This window comes from Opisthorchis viverrini, assembly GCF_000715545.1.
Source record: "Opisthorchis viverrini unplaced genomic scaffold opera_v5_545, whole genome shotgun sequence".
Lineage (NCBI taxonomy): Eukaryota > Metazoa > Platyhelminthes > Trematoda > Opisthorchiida > Opisthorchiidae > Opisthorchis > Opisthorchis viverrini.
In genome coordinates, this window is record NW_008752208.1 from 37,960 (window position 1) to 52,187 (window position 14,228).

The 14,228-nt window shown below is 45.3% G+C and overlaps 1 protein-coding gene across 1 annotated transcript in view; it reads right to left on the reverse strand.

Annotated features, from left to right (window-relative positions):
- The window catches only part of T265_11670 (hypothetical protein), a gene marked incomplete at both ends in the record, with an annotated part of 105,211 nt that overhangs the window by 4,959 nt on the left and 86,024 nt on the right, over positions 1–14,228 (reverse strand). The window contains 5 exons of the mRNA XM_009178384.1: positions 2,461–2,717; positions 6,146–6,695; positions 8,417–9,079; positions 9,292–9,556; positions 10,926–11,053. Of these exons, the coding sequence (XP_009176648.1) occupies positions 2,461–2,717; positions 6,146–6,695; positions 8,417–9,079; positions 9,292–9,556; positions 10,926–11,053 (1,863 nt within the window). The remainder of the gene's footprint in view (positions 1–2,460; positions 2,718–6,145; positions 6,696–8,416; positions 9,080–9,291; positions 9,557–10,925; positions 11,054–14,228) is intronic.

The window sequence follows — 14,228 nt, forward strand, 5'->3', positions numbered from 1 at the left end:
AGACCGCCTCGTAGCACGATTACTCGTAGTACGGGGTCTCGCTGCTCTTGGTCTGGCTGCTCCCCTTTGGCCTTCCTGGCATGGTTGCACCTTGTGGAACGAAGTTCCAGCCAGTGTAGCCCGCAGGATCGTTGCAGCACTGAAGCCCGACCACCACGTCAAGGTGGCAGCTTTAGGTCGGGTCAGAGATATACTGCTTTGACACGACAGGTGTCTCCAATTAGCTAACGGGACCAGAGCCCTACGGATGTGTGCATCTGTCACACTACAGTCAGAACTACTACAACTTCCAAGATGCGTAAAAGACTCCTCAACTTCGAGTGACTCTCTGGATTTAAGTGGCGTTTTTGCTGACTGCGTGTCCGGAGACATGACTTTACACATTCCCTAGGTGCAAAACTCATGCGAAGAAAGGGATGATTTCGGTAAGTTCATCCAAAAACAATAGCATCCTCTCCCCCTTTTCGAAGACGAGAACGATATCGTCTGTATATTCCAGATCGATAAGGTTTTCGTCAGAGGATGTTTGGGCACCGGGGTTTTGAAGATCTTCCATTGTTCGTCCCATTATCTCGTAGATCACGAAATTAGGTAAGAATGGAGAGAGTGGGGACCCCTGACGGACACCGCTGTGTACGAAAGGGTTTGGAGAGCTCTCAGCATACTCTCACACGCCTAGCAGTCTGAGAATATAGAGGACTTATGTTCACAAAATTTCGGAGCATTCCTTTATGAGCAAGCGTGTCAAGATGGCTCGGTGGTTAGAGCGCAAATTTAACTGACCGGAAGATTGATTATTTGAACCCGGCCTCTGCATCTCGACTTTCCCTATATAGGCTTAGGCAATCTAGCAGTAGCCCAGCCCTCCTGCTTCCTTCGGGTGGCTAGGCACCGAAAGGATGTTACAGCTGAGTGAAAAAGGGTTAATGAGAAAAGACCGGTCAACCAAGTCGAATGTACAATGTAAACCAGAGAATACTGAAACTGTGAGTCGTCTGTATGTTTGGCGTTGTTCTAGCACTTGATAGGATGTGAAGATATGGTCAACCCAACATCTACTAGGCCAAAATCTCACTTGGTATTCTCAAGTCAGTGTTTCACAAGCTATCATAAGGCGATAAAGCACGAGTGACGCCAACAATATCGTAACGACAAAGGTTAAGCTGATACCCTGTGGTTACTAAACTCACTATGAAGCACTTTTTTGGAAATGGACACTATCACCGACTGGTCCCAGACGTCTGGGACAGTCTTTTTACCTAAAATGTAGGCTGATTGAAGACTTCACCCCCATCTTTGAACAACAACGAGGAAAATAGTAGTGTTGTTCGGTTTCCGCTCTATATGGCAGCTAATTGATTGGGTGGACTGAGCATACTATCGTCCTTCTAATTAAAATGTGACGGATGATTCCATCGTTTGGATCATTAGGCGTCCATATTCTGGGATGTATTTATCTATCAGGAAACTTGTCTCTAGCTGCAGTGAACTCTTCAGGGGTACCTTCGGCTGCTATATAATATAAAACGCTTTAAAGCCTGCAGTGACTCTGCTCGCAGCAATATTGGTCGACGGTCAATATCCTCTCCACCCAACTCTACCCGTAGGTAGTCATATCAACTTTCTGCATGCGTGACTGTCATTCCCTCCATCCCCCTATCCTCGGTCGACGAAAATGTAGCAAAGGAAACCAACGAATTTTCGGACACTGTCTGTAGCTGATTAATTGAGTGTTCCAGAGGATACTACTGGTCTCTCTGCCGGTATTAAGCTTCACGTAAACGTAAGGCGAATGACCAAAAATAGGTAGGCTGTTTTCTGCCGTCCTAGAGTACAGTGAACCTAAGTCAGTTCAGTTCACTCTCGAGCCTAACACTGATCTATCCTGATTTTGTGAGCGGCGGCATTTAGCGGAGAAATAATCCACCACTCTGGCTTCAATCAGTTTTCATTCGTATCCCCTGACGTATGTTTGACTGTGAACGTCACAAAACCGAGGATAGAGCAACATCTGTCTTTCCCATGTAATGATAAGTGCACTGGTAAAGAATCGAATACTAACTGATTCACATCGTAGTAGAGATAGGGTGAAAGATTGCCTGGTGAACGAGAAATGAGTACAGACACCACAAACCGCTTCGTTAATTTTAGTGTTCTATCGGATAGATAACCTCAGCGGACAAACCAAACGGGTGATGTGATTTCTCATCTACGGTTGACTGGGTGCATGTGAAAATACACGAAAGCTTCCCAACAAAGTGAGTCCTCACAAGGAAAATAGCCTTGCTATTATCAGGCGTAACTTCAAGTATACGTCATCAATCCTTCTGCAATTTAACTCAAAGCCGGGGGTTTAAACTTTCACCAGATCGACCTAGAGTCACACAACCTTCAGGTTTTCCTGGGCGTTGCATAAAACGCGAGGACATAGAGATAGGCCGGGTACCTGTCTTGACTTACGAGCATCGTACGAACAGTGTCCAACGTCCAGCTGTTCAACCAGACTAGTCGACCACACGTACCACCCAAAAGTAGGCAGTTGACACCATGTCCTTCGCTGACTGTGGAATATGCCATGGGGATAGAAGGCCTAGTGCTGCTATTCTGACTAAGCATAGGTTCTCTTCGGGGTTCTTCATCAGTGATTTCTGCCATAAAATCGAGAAGTCGTGTGACGACCTGGGTTCCAGATGCACTGTACACTCCAATCCAACAAGCTTGTGGAAGAGAGTCAAATACGAAATGTATGGTTAACAACGGAACAATGCAAAACTTTGCCTAGCTTATACGACTAAACTGCAGTCGATCTGCATCATGTGACGAAACATTTGTGACCAAAATATGTCATAGTAAACGTTTTGCTTCCAAACTACAACTAAGTAACCAGGTTGATCTACACCGGGAGGAAGACTACCATGGTTGATTGCTGAAAGCAATGTCGCCTTTCCATGTTTGAAGGGTGAAAATGTGGTCGATGTATTATCCTCTTGCAAGACGGAACTTCAGTGGATGGTAGGATGCATGCGTGCGTGTCCGTTCACCAGTGCATCGGAGAACTGTTGTGTGACGCCTGGACATGTGATCAGATTTGTATATTACCTTTGCAAAGTAGACCTGTTTGGCCGCAAGTATACGATACATCCGTGTCCTTAAGTACGTGTTTCCCAAGTTACTTGAACTGGTACGGGTCTAATCAACCCATCACACCAAATGTCTATCGAGAAAACTTGAGGAACCAAAACGCCGAACGTGGGAATTGTTATTTACTTGCAAACGAAACTGCGGATTTGGTGGTCAAGGACAAACGGGGCAGTGTTCAATGAAGCTACAAGCAGATAAAACGTCCGACCTCTCACAATACAAAGTGAAGGGAATGTTTACATCAAACTTCTCCCTTCAGGAATGGAACAAGTTCGTGGATGTGTGACGTGGTGCTGTCAGAAGACGGGAGGACAATACGCCGCAAATTAGACCATGTCAGAATTAGAAAGGATGGACCAAATGTGAACCAACGCCTAAGCCGACTATACAGGTGGACTTCGCTCTGACGCAAGAGAGTTTAGAAGCTACTACAGGGTGCCTACGCCGACCATCACTGGAGTCAAAGCCAGTCGAACGTTACTAAGGGGGAGTTGGTTCAATCTATCGGTGGAGGACTCTAGTAGCTGGATGTCAGAGAATCTACATGCATGCGTGTCTATTCGTCAACACATCAGAGAACTGCTGTGTGATGCCTAGACATGTGATCAGAGTTGTAAGCTTACCTTTACAAAGTGGACCCTTTTGGTCTCATGCACATAATAAATCTGTGTCCTTACATATGTGCTTTCCAAGTTACTTTGAACTTACAATAGGAACCCAGCTTGTGTTTCATAGATCTGTCTCTCGTTGTGTTCAGTTAACCTTCGAAGGACAACGCCAGAGAGCATCTTCGATGACGCAGATATCAGGCTGGTACCACGGTGATTTTCGCACAGCGTTCGTGTACCCTTTTTGAACATACGAATAACTGTCGACATGCCCCAACATGCAAAAAATTTTCCCTTCGCTTCGTGTCACACCAAATTTTTTAGATAAGTAACCAGGGGTTCTCCGCCTCCTTTCAAAAGGGCTGGATACGGACCATCCAGACCTGGCATACTCAGGCTTCAGCACGAATATATTTCCATATTTTAATTCTTCTGACGGATGATTAAGATTTATATTCCATTCGCCCGTATACACTGTCTCCAGGGGCTGTTACAGGATGCCAGCTAAACTGCTCTTCGAAGTGTTTTTTACAGTCGGCGTTTTTGCGAGTGAATTAATGAGCCACCTTTTTCATTCATTATTTCACTGACCGTTGCTTTCATACGGTTCATCGTATTGGTTGGAATAGATCACGAATATTTCCGGTCGTAAAAGCCTTCTCCATCTCCAGAGTTTTTATTGTCCATCAAAGTCCTCGGTTTTTCCCTAGGCTGTTCACTATTTGGTGTTTGGGTGATTGGTGTGTGCCGTCGCAGTCATTGCCTACTGGTACGGAGCTCTTGGCATCAATCAGTGCTGGTAATCTCGACGATAACCAGTGATCAGTTGATCGTATCGGAGAAGTTGTACAGACAGCAATGAACGCCGCTATCATTGCATTTTTACATTTTGCAATGCTTCAACCATGCTTCGCTACCAGTGTAATAGCGTGCACTACTGATGGAGCATGCGAGTAGCCTATGGTCTAGTGTCCGAGCTCCGCTCCTGCATCTGACGGGAGATGAAGTTTATTACTGGAATTACGGAACCGCTTTGCAGTGTTCGTTTACTAATGTTTACTAGTCAATGAATGTCCAGAAAAGTTCAGGAGGACATGTGAAAATGTTCAGGTCTTTAGAAACTCTGGGCAGATGGGATGTTTACTCTCGTGTCTAACGCTAGTGCTTAAATGTAACGCTTAATTCGTGCTTGCTAATAAGTAAATTTGCAGCGAAGGGCTTCCCTTCTTTCATCAGGACAGTGCTCAGATCGATACTACTGAGCTAGTCTGCTGAACAGTCTTCCAATTATGTTAGATTGGCATGTTTCTCACTGACTTGCGAGGATCTGAAGAGAGGCGAACTGTCAAGCATGTTCGCACCATGGCGTAATCGGGACCTGCGGATACGCTGGATTCTGAACTGAAGTGCATTGCTCATGTGCTCAGAGCAAACGGTTATTCAGTCATTTATGGCCAAGAATATGTCTCCCTCCTATCCAGCCGTCTGTCACAACCGTTGTAAAGAAGCCAACCTATCCGAACCTACCGTATGAAGGCGATCTGTTGGCAGACACAGTCAATCGCCGATTATTTCAGTCCTTAAAACGCACGTTTCTGGCTGCAGCCGACCTGGTTGAAATTAAACCTCAGAGGCCTCACCTCCTCACCCAGAATACGTTGTGTATTCCTTCCCCTGGTGTCGTTCGGCGGAATATGGCGGGCATACGACACAACTTGCTAAGGGAATATGCGATCATTAATCTTGCCCAATAGATTCCCACTATCGATCCAACGGCTGTCTTGACTACAGCCGAAGCAGTCAAAATACGTTGGCGAAATCCGATGCTAGGCCATCAAAAATGATTCGTACGAGGGCTGAATCTCTCTTGATCATTGAGCATATTCGGCCCAACAAAACAATTGGACCGATTTTAGCAAATATACTGAAATTGAGATGCTAGATTTTGTGGACGCCCGTTTTGTTACCCAATTCCAACCGAATTCAAGCCAAGGGAACGGGACAAAACAATACTAGCAAATATACGATATGCTATAAACAGGAAGTATTAAATGTGTTCCACACTACCACAAAGTTTATCATGAGCTATCAGTTCGACATATCTATGGTTTCCGAATCGCCCCTTCTGTTGGCCCATTGATCTCATTTCTCCTGGTCCACAATCAGTAATGAAGTATTTAGATTTTCTCACTACGGGTCAGGCAAACAGCGTCAGTGGTTTTCATTACTCTGTACAGATGTACTGCATAGTTGATGGTGAGTTAGATTATTAAAAAAACATTATCAGAAACAGCCGCATACATCTAATCTATCGGACGCAAAATTCAGGGGAACAGCGAGGGAGTAGAGAGGGAAATACTAGAGCTGATGGAAGTGAAGTAAAAGACCCTACTCACCGTGCAAACCAGCTTCACTCCAGCAAGATACGGCCAAATCACCTGATGTAGGGCTGAAGCACAATCCATCAATTTGGCTATAGGCACAGCGATGCGCATAATGCTCACCATCTTTCTCAGTCGCTGTTCCTAATTGATATCCTGGTGGTGATCGACCCAAATGAACATCACTGCAGCCTTCATCGTTATCCTGTCCACCCAGTAGGATATCACGGACGTGTGTTTCAGGCAGGTACAATTCAGAATTTCCGAAAGTATTCAAACGACAAAGTAAAGTTAGTCTATGCGTGTCCCATAGACATAGTCCGCCCTCGTTGTCCCCACTAGCCAACAAACCATATTGTTGACATGCAGCCAAAGTTGTAATTTCTTTGCCCGCATGTCCAGTGAGCTGGCGCCACCCGGTCACTTCCCACAAACCAGCTTCGTTGCAAGTTTGGGTAGCATGTCCAGACGTTGTTTGTTGACTGCTGGTGCGCGGGTGAGATGCATCGCCAAACAAGTTGATACCGGTTTTTTGGAAGTCGTTTGCCAAACTTTCGGCGAAATCCTGCAGCATGTGAAACAAGTGAAGGAAGATTACCTCGCCGTTACCATGCTAACAACTGCAACACTCACGACTTCAAGAACAGGAAAGCCAACCACACCATCATTAGGCATGCTGCGGTGATTGGTTCTCCTGACGAAAAGCAGACCACGACGGTGGCCTTCAAGCACTTTCAAATTAAATGTTACGGGACGATCGTTCGAAATTCACAGACAGCCCACTACCGTCTTCACTTTGTTTGAAGCTCATCAGATTGGTGGAGGCCTTGGAAACAAAGAGAATCAATCCCTAAGCAGAAATTTGGTCGAGTTTTTTTTTATTCCTGAGTGGGTCACACACATTAGGAAATCCTGTAAGACGAAAAAACGCAAGTAGACATTCACATCAATGAACCTGGATTATCTCACTGCGGCTGCATTGGACTCAAGCACAAGTTATGAAATCAGAATGTTCACCAGCAGCACATTCAATCGAAGATGGACATCGGAAATGAGAGATTCAGCTGGATTCACTTGAGCTACTCCTTAGTGTCCAAAACGATTCGTGAAGTAACAATATTTTGTTCACAAAACGTAATAAAGTACTTTAGGATACCCTGGGCTTTTTTGTGATTGCATCTGCTTCCGCTACAGAGGGTTCCGAAGGCCGTACCACATTGGTTCATTGAAGCTGGTCGGCCCCGCTTGCTGACTGGTAAGAGTGAGTGCCCAGTATCCCGTTACTTAAGTTTGGGGAGTCTTAACAGAGGTTCCATTGTAAGTGAACGTCAATTCACGAATACCGAAGTAGCGAACGGAAAATGTTCAAAGTGAGGTTGGGGAACTTTCACTCAAACGGATAAGACAGCCGTTATACATTGGTTTTAAATCATCAGGGTAACGTTCGCGCTCAAACAGTCTACTCATAATCACAGATAGTTGGTGTTTTGCAATGGGTATTTTGCATAGTTTCAGATGGGTGTGGAGTGACTGTACGGAATGAAAAGAAGCAAAAGTATTGTGCTGATGACTAATCATCGTTTTGGTCCTACGTATAATCGATTGTGATGTTGACTTTTCGTTCACCAACCGATAACCGTTTTATATCGAGGGATGTGCTTTCAGCAATCTGCTAAGGTTGGATACAAGTCACAGTCAGTGACTTGTGTTTGTTCGCTATTTTGGGCTCTCCGCACTTTCATGCGTGGTACATGGAGTTGACTATTCATTCTAGCCATTGACTTTCATACACGACCCAGTATGGCGGATACTTTGTGTCTGTGAGAGTGCTGTCTGTGACTGTGCTCGCGCTTACTGCACCTTCCTTCTTTCTTTCTTCGTTTTTTACATGTGTTCCCATACCAAATATTCTTACGCACACTGGGAGTCATTTTGTCCGGATAGAACAATCGATGGCACGCCTTCAAATGGAAGGCGTTTTATCTAATACTCTCCTGTACACTTTTCCACATCAAGTTGTTTGTTTTTCATTTTTGTGGTCATATTCTTCAAAAATAAAAGATAAAAACAATAGTATTAATAATACAAATACAACTCCGTAATGATATCACTAAGTGGTTATTTCAAAATGCGCTGGGTATACAAAGAAACAGATAAGGTGCTATAAAAAACATTGGTGTCTGGATACTAATTTCTGATGTTCTAGAAACGGTCTGTCCCTACTATTACTGGGGCAAATAGTGTGCTCCAATCGGAATGAAAACAATGGCAGAAGTATTTGATTACCTTAGGGAACCAACCGTTGTTGGAAATCTCCGAAAGCTCCATAGGGCATCGCCGGACATACACCGACCCATTGGACGTTCCGACATACAATTGCATTCGTGTTCGAGAGGCCTGTGACACGGCTAACGCAGTGATCTTCGTACTTGGATTTACAGCAGGAAGAGTCAATATCACGTTTTCACCGGAGCTTTCAGAAGTTAGAAGATCCTTGACTCGTAAATGAAGTGTATGTTGATCCACTGGAGAACAGAACAACTTCACCAAGAACAAGCGCGCGCCGTCGTTTGTTATTCTTGATGTAAGCCAAATACGTGCAAGTCGTTCACATCCGAGAATAGACCATCGCCAGTGAAGCCTCGCCTCTTGTCCCTCCATTGGCGAATATTCATGGATATCATGCGTGGCAGATTGAAAGGTTTCATTAATCGGTGAGTGTGTGGTCTGCACGAAACCACCCCAGGCTTCTCTCAGTGTCTTCAAAGTGTACAGCAGTTCGGTGGGTGAATCAGTGTTATCAAACATCGCAGATGTGCAAGAACATGCTTCGGACCAGACAGCGGCACACAAATGACTAATTGAAGGCTCTGTGTGGAAGTGGCCGAACCTCGTTGCCTGATTGGGATTTTGAAATTGGCTGGCATTAACTTTCCATATAACTTGGAGCTAAAATAACGGATAAGAAATTTCGGTCAGCGGATTTTTGGACTTCTTGGACTATATATGTCACAACAACCGTATTCAACTAAGCTTGAGACCTATCGGCTACGGTGCATGGGGCGAAATTTACAGAGGTCTCACTATGTTTCGTTTTCAGCAAGTCTCTCTACCGTTTTCCTAACATGACGAAACGAAAAACACAGCGAGCTAATACTCACCTTGGGTGATTGTGGACTTCCTGCCCATTTCCCCCATCGCAAACCAATAACGGTTTCCAGAGGCGTGATCTCGAAAGGCTTTGATGACTTTTGAAGATATTCTGCGTCAGCTGATCTATCCAAATCGTCCCCATTTCCATGGGCCATGTTCTCAAAACGCTCCCTGCCGATAGGGTGCTGGTGGCACTCAATAGATGTACATGGGTCACACTCTACAGTGGGCGAAGTGATGATCTGATCAGCGTGCATCATCCCTAGAGTGAACCTGTTAAAATGACAGAGATATATTGTGTGGGAACGTCGTGGGTTGGGTGAAATATACGAAGCCATTCAGCTCGTTAAGAAAGCACCATGGTGAAACCAACGATGGTGAACTTCAAAAAGATTACCAAGGCGATCTTGTGAGGTTGAGAATTGGCGGGTTAAAACAACACCTGATCAATAGAATTCATCATCGTACCCCGCACCTATTTCTGTACCAAGAACAGCAGTCTTCAACGGAGCATCACCAACAGATGCGTTCTTTAACTGGCAGACGATAGCCACAATGTCATGTTCTTCATTATGGAGTCACAACAGCGCACAATGAAAATGCAGGAACGATTTAGCCTACCCAGTATTACCCAGGTGATCCGACGAACGTGCTCATGTTTCACGAACACTGAAATGGGGGAAGTTTCAGCTTCCAATTTGAGTGAATCGTTCGTTTAGCCGTAGCATCCGTTCGGCGCCAAACTGCTATGCCACCCGATGGTTGCACGGGGGCTGGGATACTGCCAGGTTACCCAAGCCCATAGACAGGGGAAGTCGAGAAGCAGAGATCGAGTTCGAACCACGGACCTTCCGGTCAGTAAATTCGCGCTCTAACCACCCAATCGAATCGTCAACTCGGGAATAAAGTGGAACACAGGGTCGAATGATTTCTGCCTATGACAGAACGCAGTTCAAACAAATAGCATTATAAGTAACCCATATGTTTGAACCTTGGTGAGTACATCTTAGAAGGATTCTCTGTATAACAAGATCGGTCGCAACAAACATCTGTATCGGTTCCGATATGTCTTTGTAATGGGACCAGGCTGCATACGTAATGCACGTTATCACGTTAGGCTAGAACATCTAGCTTGCTTTTGAGGTTAATTCTCGCATCATGGAGACAAAAGAATCACTGATAAAATCCACTTCAATATCACAGATAAGCAATCAACCTACCAATCCATCACATGCTTTACTGCAAACCAAGTCGTCATGGACGATGCAAAACTGTTAGCAAACATTCGCATTAGCTTTGGCACTAAAGTGCATGAACAGGACTATCATCACAAGGTAAAATTAGGCTGGACAAAAACACTGAGTGCGACCCCATAGTCACATCAACATTGCCTTTGTTCGAAGGATCCTCGCTCTCTTCAGCGACAACAGCATTTGTTTATTTTTATTATCTGTTAGTTTTCGCTAAAATGCCCTGGAAACCGCGATAGTACCTCACCCTCCCACAAGAATCTATCAAAATCTAGTGCAGTCACCGAACATACACAGACTTGCAACTCAGATTCGTCTAACGAAATGGACTCCACGTGAAGAGAATTGACAATCAAGTCTTGTGTAACGCAATATTAAATATTTGGACTTACCGACTTGGGTGCGGGTGACGTTTAAACAGCTGCTTCGGAGTTTGTCCATAATTGCTTATCATCGCTTCCACTGCTTGCGCTCGTATTGGATCCTGGATTTGATCCACATCAATTGCACCAAAATAGGTCTAGATGAGGGCACAGAGATAAAGAAACCACAATGTACTAGGGCGAAACAAGTAGCAGCTGACGCCTGAACGTCGAGGCGGTCTTGTAGAACAGTGCATCTCGTTTGCGTACGCTTGAGATCTCCTGATAATTTGGTAGTTTTTTCCTGATTGCCTGTTCTTAAGTTCGTCCTAATTTCGTCGCAATAGACGATACATCCTCCTTCCAAAAAGCAACACTCACTATATATCCGTTTAACGTCAGTTGTGGGTGCAAATAACATTAGACGCTGAACGAATTCGCATCAGGCTTTTCACTAAGCATGTAGGGGCTAGGCGATGTGGGGAGAATTAATATATTAATTCCACTTAAATTTACACCCCGAAAGCGCTTGAGACGCAAGACAAGCTCACTCCTTATCAGGGCATATTTTATATCACTTGCTAACGAAGTTAAACTTGATTCATACACGAGGAACGTCATCGAAGCTAAGAGGTTAGAATTAATGAATTGCTTCATAATAACAAGGAGGCCAGTTCCCGTTTCTAAAACGTTTGGTTAACAATCGGGGGATTTTTTGTTGGGCAACATTTTGCTTTTGATACAGAAACGTTTTCGGGCCAAATGAATAATTTTCCAAGTTGACCAACTTTCAACTCAGACGGGATGCCTTTCGACTGGTAGATCAAATCCGTATTGAATCACAGTCAAAAGTTTTTGCTGTTTATTGTAGGTGAATAGAGCTTACATTAGTGGGTTAATGGAAAGGTAACATCAATTTAAATCTGTTTTGGGATATTTCCCGGTTTAAGGCACTTTTGTTGAACATTCCTCTTGGTTGAAGTCCACAAACACTGTTGGTCTATGTGGATTAATAAGTGCGACAACAATTAAGTAAAGAGATAGAGATAGTGGCTTTTGGTTGGCTCGGGCTTCATGATTTAAACCCAAATATTTTCGAAGGAAGTAAAGTAAAGTAAAGCGCCCTACATTATCAGATAAGTATTCAACGCACAAAGTGGTGAAATAATTCGGTATAGGTTAAAAATAGCCTAAATGTCCATGAATGAGTGCCTTGTACAAGTAGAGATGCGAAGTTAATATGCAGGGTTTAGTATGGGATCACAGAAGTGCGGTAGGTGAAAGTTCTGACAGATAAATGTCCGTAACTGGAATGGGTGCTCGAACTGAACTTGGATTCAGTGAGTGTCTGCGAGAGAGGGTGAAACACATCAGAATTTGTTAAGTGAACGTGGGAGAAATATTAAAATGTTTGCTTAGTAAGGCGTTAGGTCAAAACATTCCCTGATATCCCAGTTCATTTAGAAGTGCTTTGGAGAGACCTGACAATAAGACAGTAATCCTTTTCAAGCGGTCCCGAAAAGTGAACCGAGAAACACGGGCATTAACAAAGCTGGCAATAGGCATCAGGAGATTGAAAAGTTCTCTCAGTCCCATAGCCGAAAAGCCTACATGTGGAACCCTAGTAAAAACCGTTTGATAGCTTCAACCGATCACTATTTTATCATCAGTGTGGAAAAAACAGGACGAAGGCTGAAATGATCAGTTAGGTGCTGTAAACATGCTGGAGGATGGTGACCATGTTACTCGGTAGAGTAATTATGTTGTCTGTTTGCGTCATTGATACGGGGCAGGCCAATCAAGAATTGCAGCGTTTGTTCGCCATAGATATGGGCAATCGCGTGACTGTGTTTGGGACTCTCTGCATTATTATGCTGGAATGAGTCTAGAGCGTAGCGGACTACAGAGGTGACGTTAATTCATTCTTCACCTGGGACGTTAGGCGCGCAGCTAGGACTGCAGCAGAGAGCTCTAGGGACTAGAGCAATGCCCTTGATAGGAGCCACTCGAACTGTCTGGGGCAATCAGATAACCATCGTTCTACGTCTGGCTAGAATGCCGTTCCTTCTTTTTCCAAACACCTTATGAACTATGGCCACCAGGTTGATATTTCTTCGACCTTCATAGTCAATCTCAAGGTCAGGTTTTCTATGGAGGAAAATGTTGATAGCTCGGGTAGCGTAGATGGTCGTTTGTTTGTTCGCTCAGCTGGGTAATTTGATTCCAAACGTTTCATTACCATCATCAGCGCGTTCTTAGAAAGCGTAGTGGTTGCACGCAGTAGTAGTACGCGTGTAACGGTGATACTACTGATCGGGAGGCACGCAAGTAGTATGTGTTGTATGTAGAATTTCGCTTCGCGTCGATGGAAAAAAGGAATTCTGTTGCGGAATTCGTGGGGCCACTTTGTAACATTTGCTTGGATTTGACCGACGAATGAGTGGAGGCAACTAATCTCTAAGAAAACTCGTTCGGGAGAAGATCTGTGTCCAGTTTTTGGAATTAAGATGCAGATTAGAGGTTTGCTTCCCTGTTCAATGGTCTGTAACTGGTCAGTTGGCATTCCCGAATAAACAGCTCCGCAGCGAAGGCCTTTTCCTTTCACTTGGTGCCGTGACCAGGATAAGGATGAAGTTCCCGTGGCCGCTACCCTTTGAGGATGGGGATGTTCGGACCTTCCTGAAGGACTTTGAGGAAGTGGCGGAAGCTGCCGGGCTGGAGTCCGACCGGGGTAAGTTGGCAGCGTTGAAGACCCTCCTCAAGGGCCGGGCGAAGGCGGACCTGGATGCGGCCAGAAGAGGCCAGAAGACGGACTGGGCCGCCGCGAAGGAAGTCCTTGAAGCGGAGTTCGACGCGCCGGCCGACCGCCAGGAGGCTATGAGGCGGTTCAAGACGGCCAGGATGGCACCCGGATCTGACCCGACCGTGTTCTTCGCCGGCCTGCAGCAGTTGTTGGATCGCGCTTTGCTGACGTTGGACGGAGTGTCGCGACACCAGTTGCTATCGGATCAGTTCGTCGAAGGTGTGCACCCCGCGTTTGGTGCCCAGTTGCGGTTGGCACGAGCAACTGGCCAGTTGAGTGTGGAGGAGCTGGTGCGTATGGCCCGGGAGCTGCCTGAGGAAACACTGGCCACGTTGCAGTCGCCGGAGAACAGGGATCGTTCATCAGTGGAGGAACTGCAGACTAGGGTGAACCAACTCACCGATCAGCTGGCGGCCATGAAGACGGAATCGCGGACCGATCAGCGGCCATGAAGACGGAATCGCGGAGGCACGCTCGATCCAGCCGGTGCTACATGTGTGGCAGGCCTGGCCACTGGAAGAATCAATCAG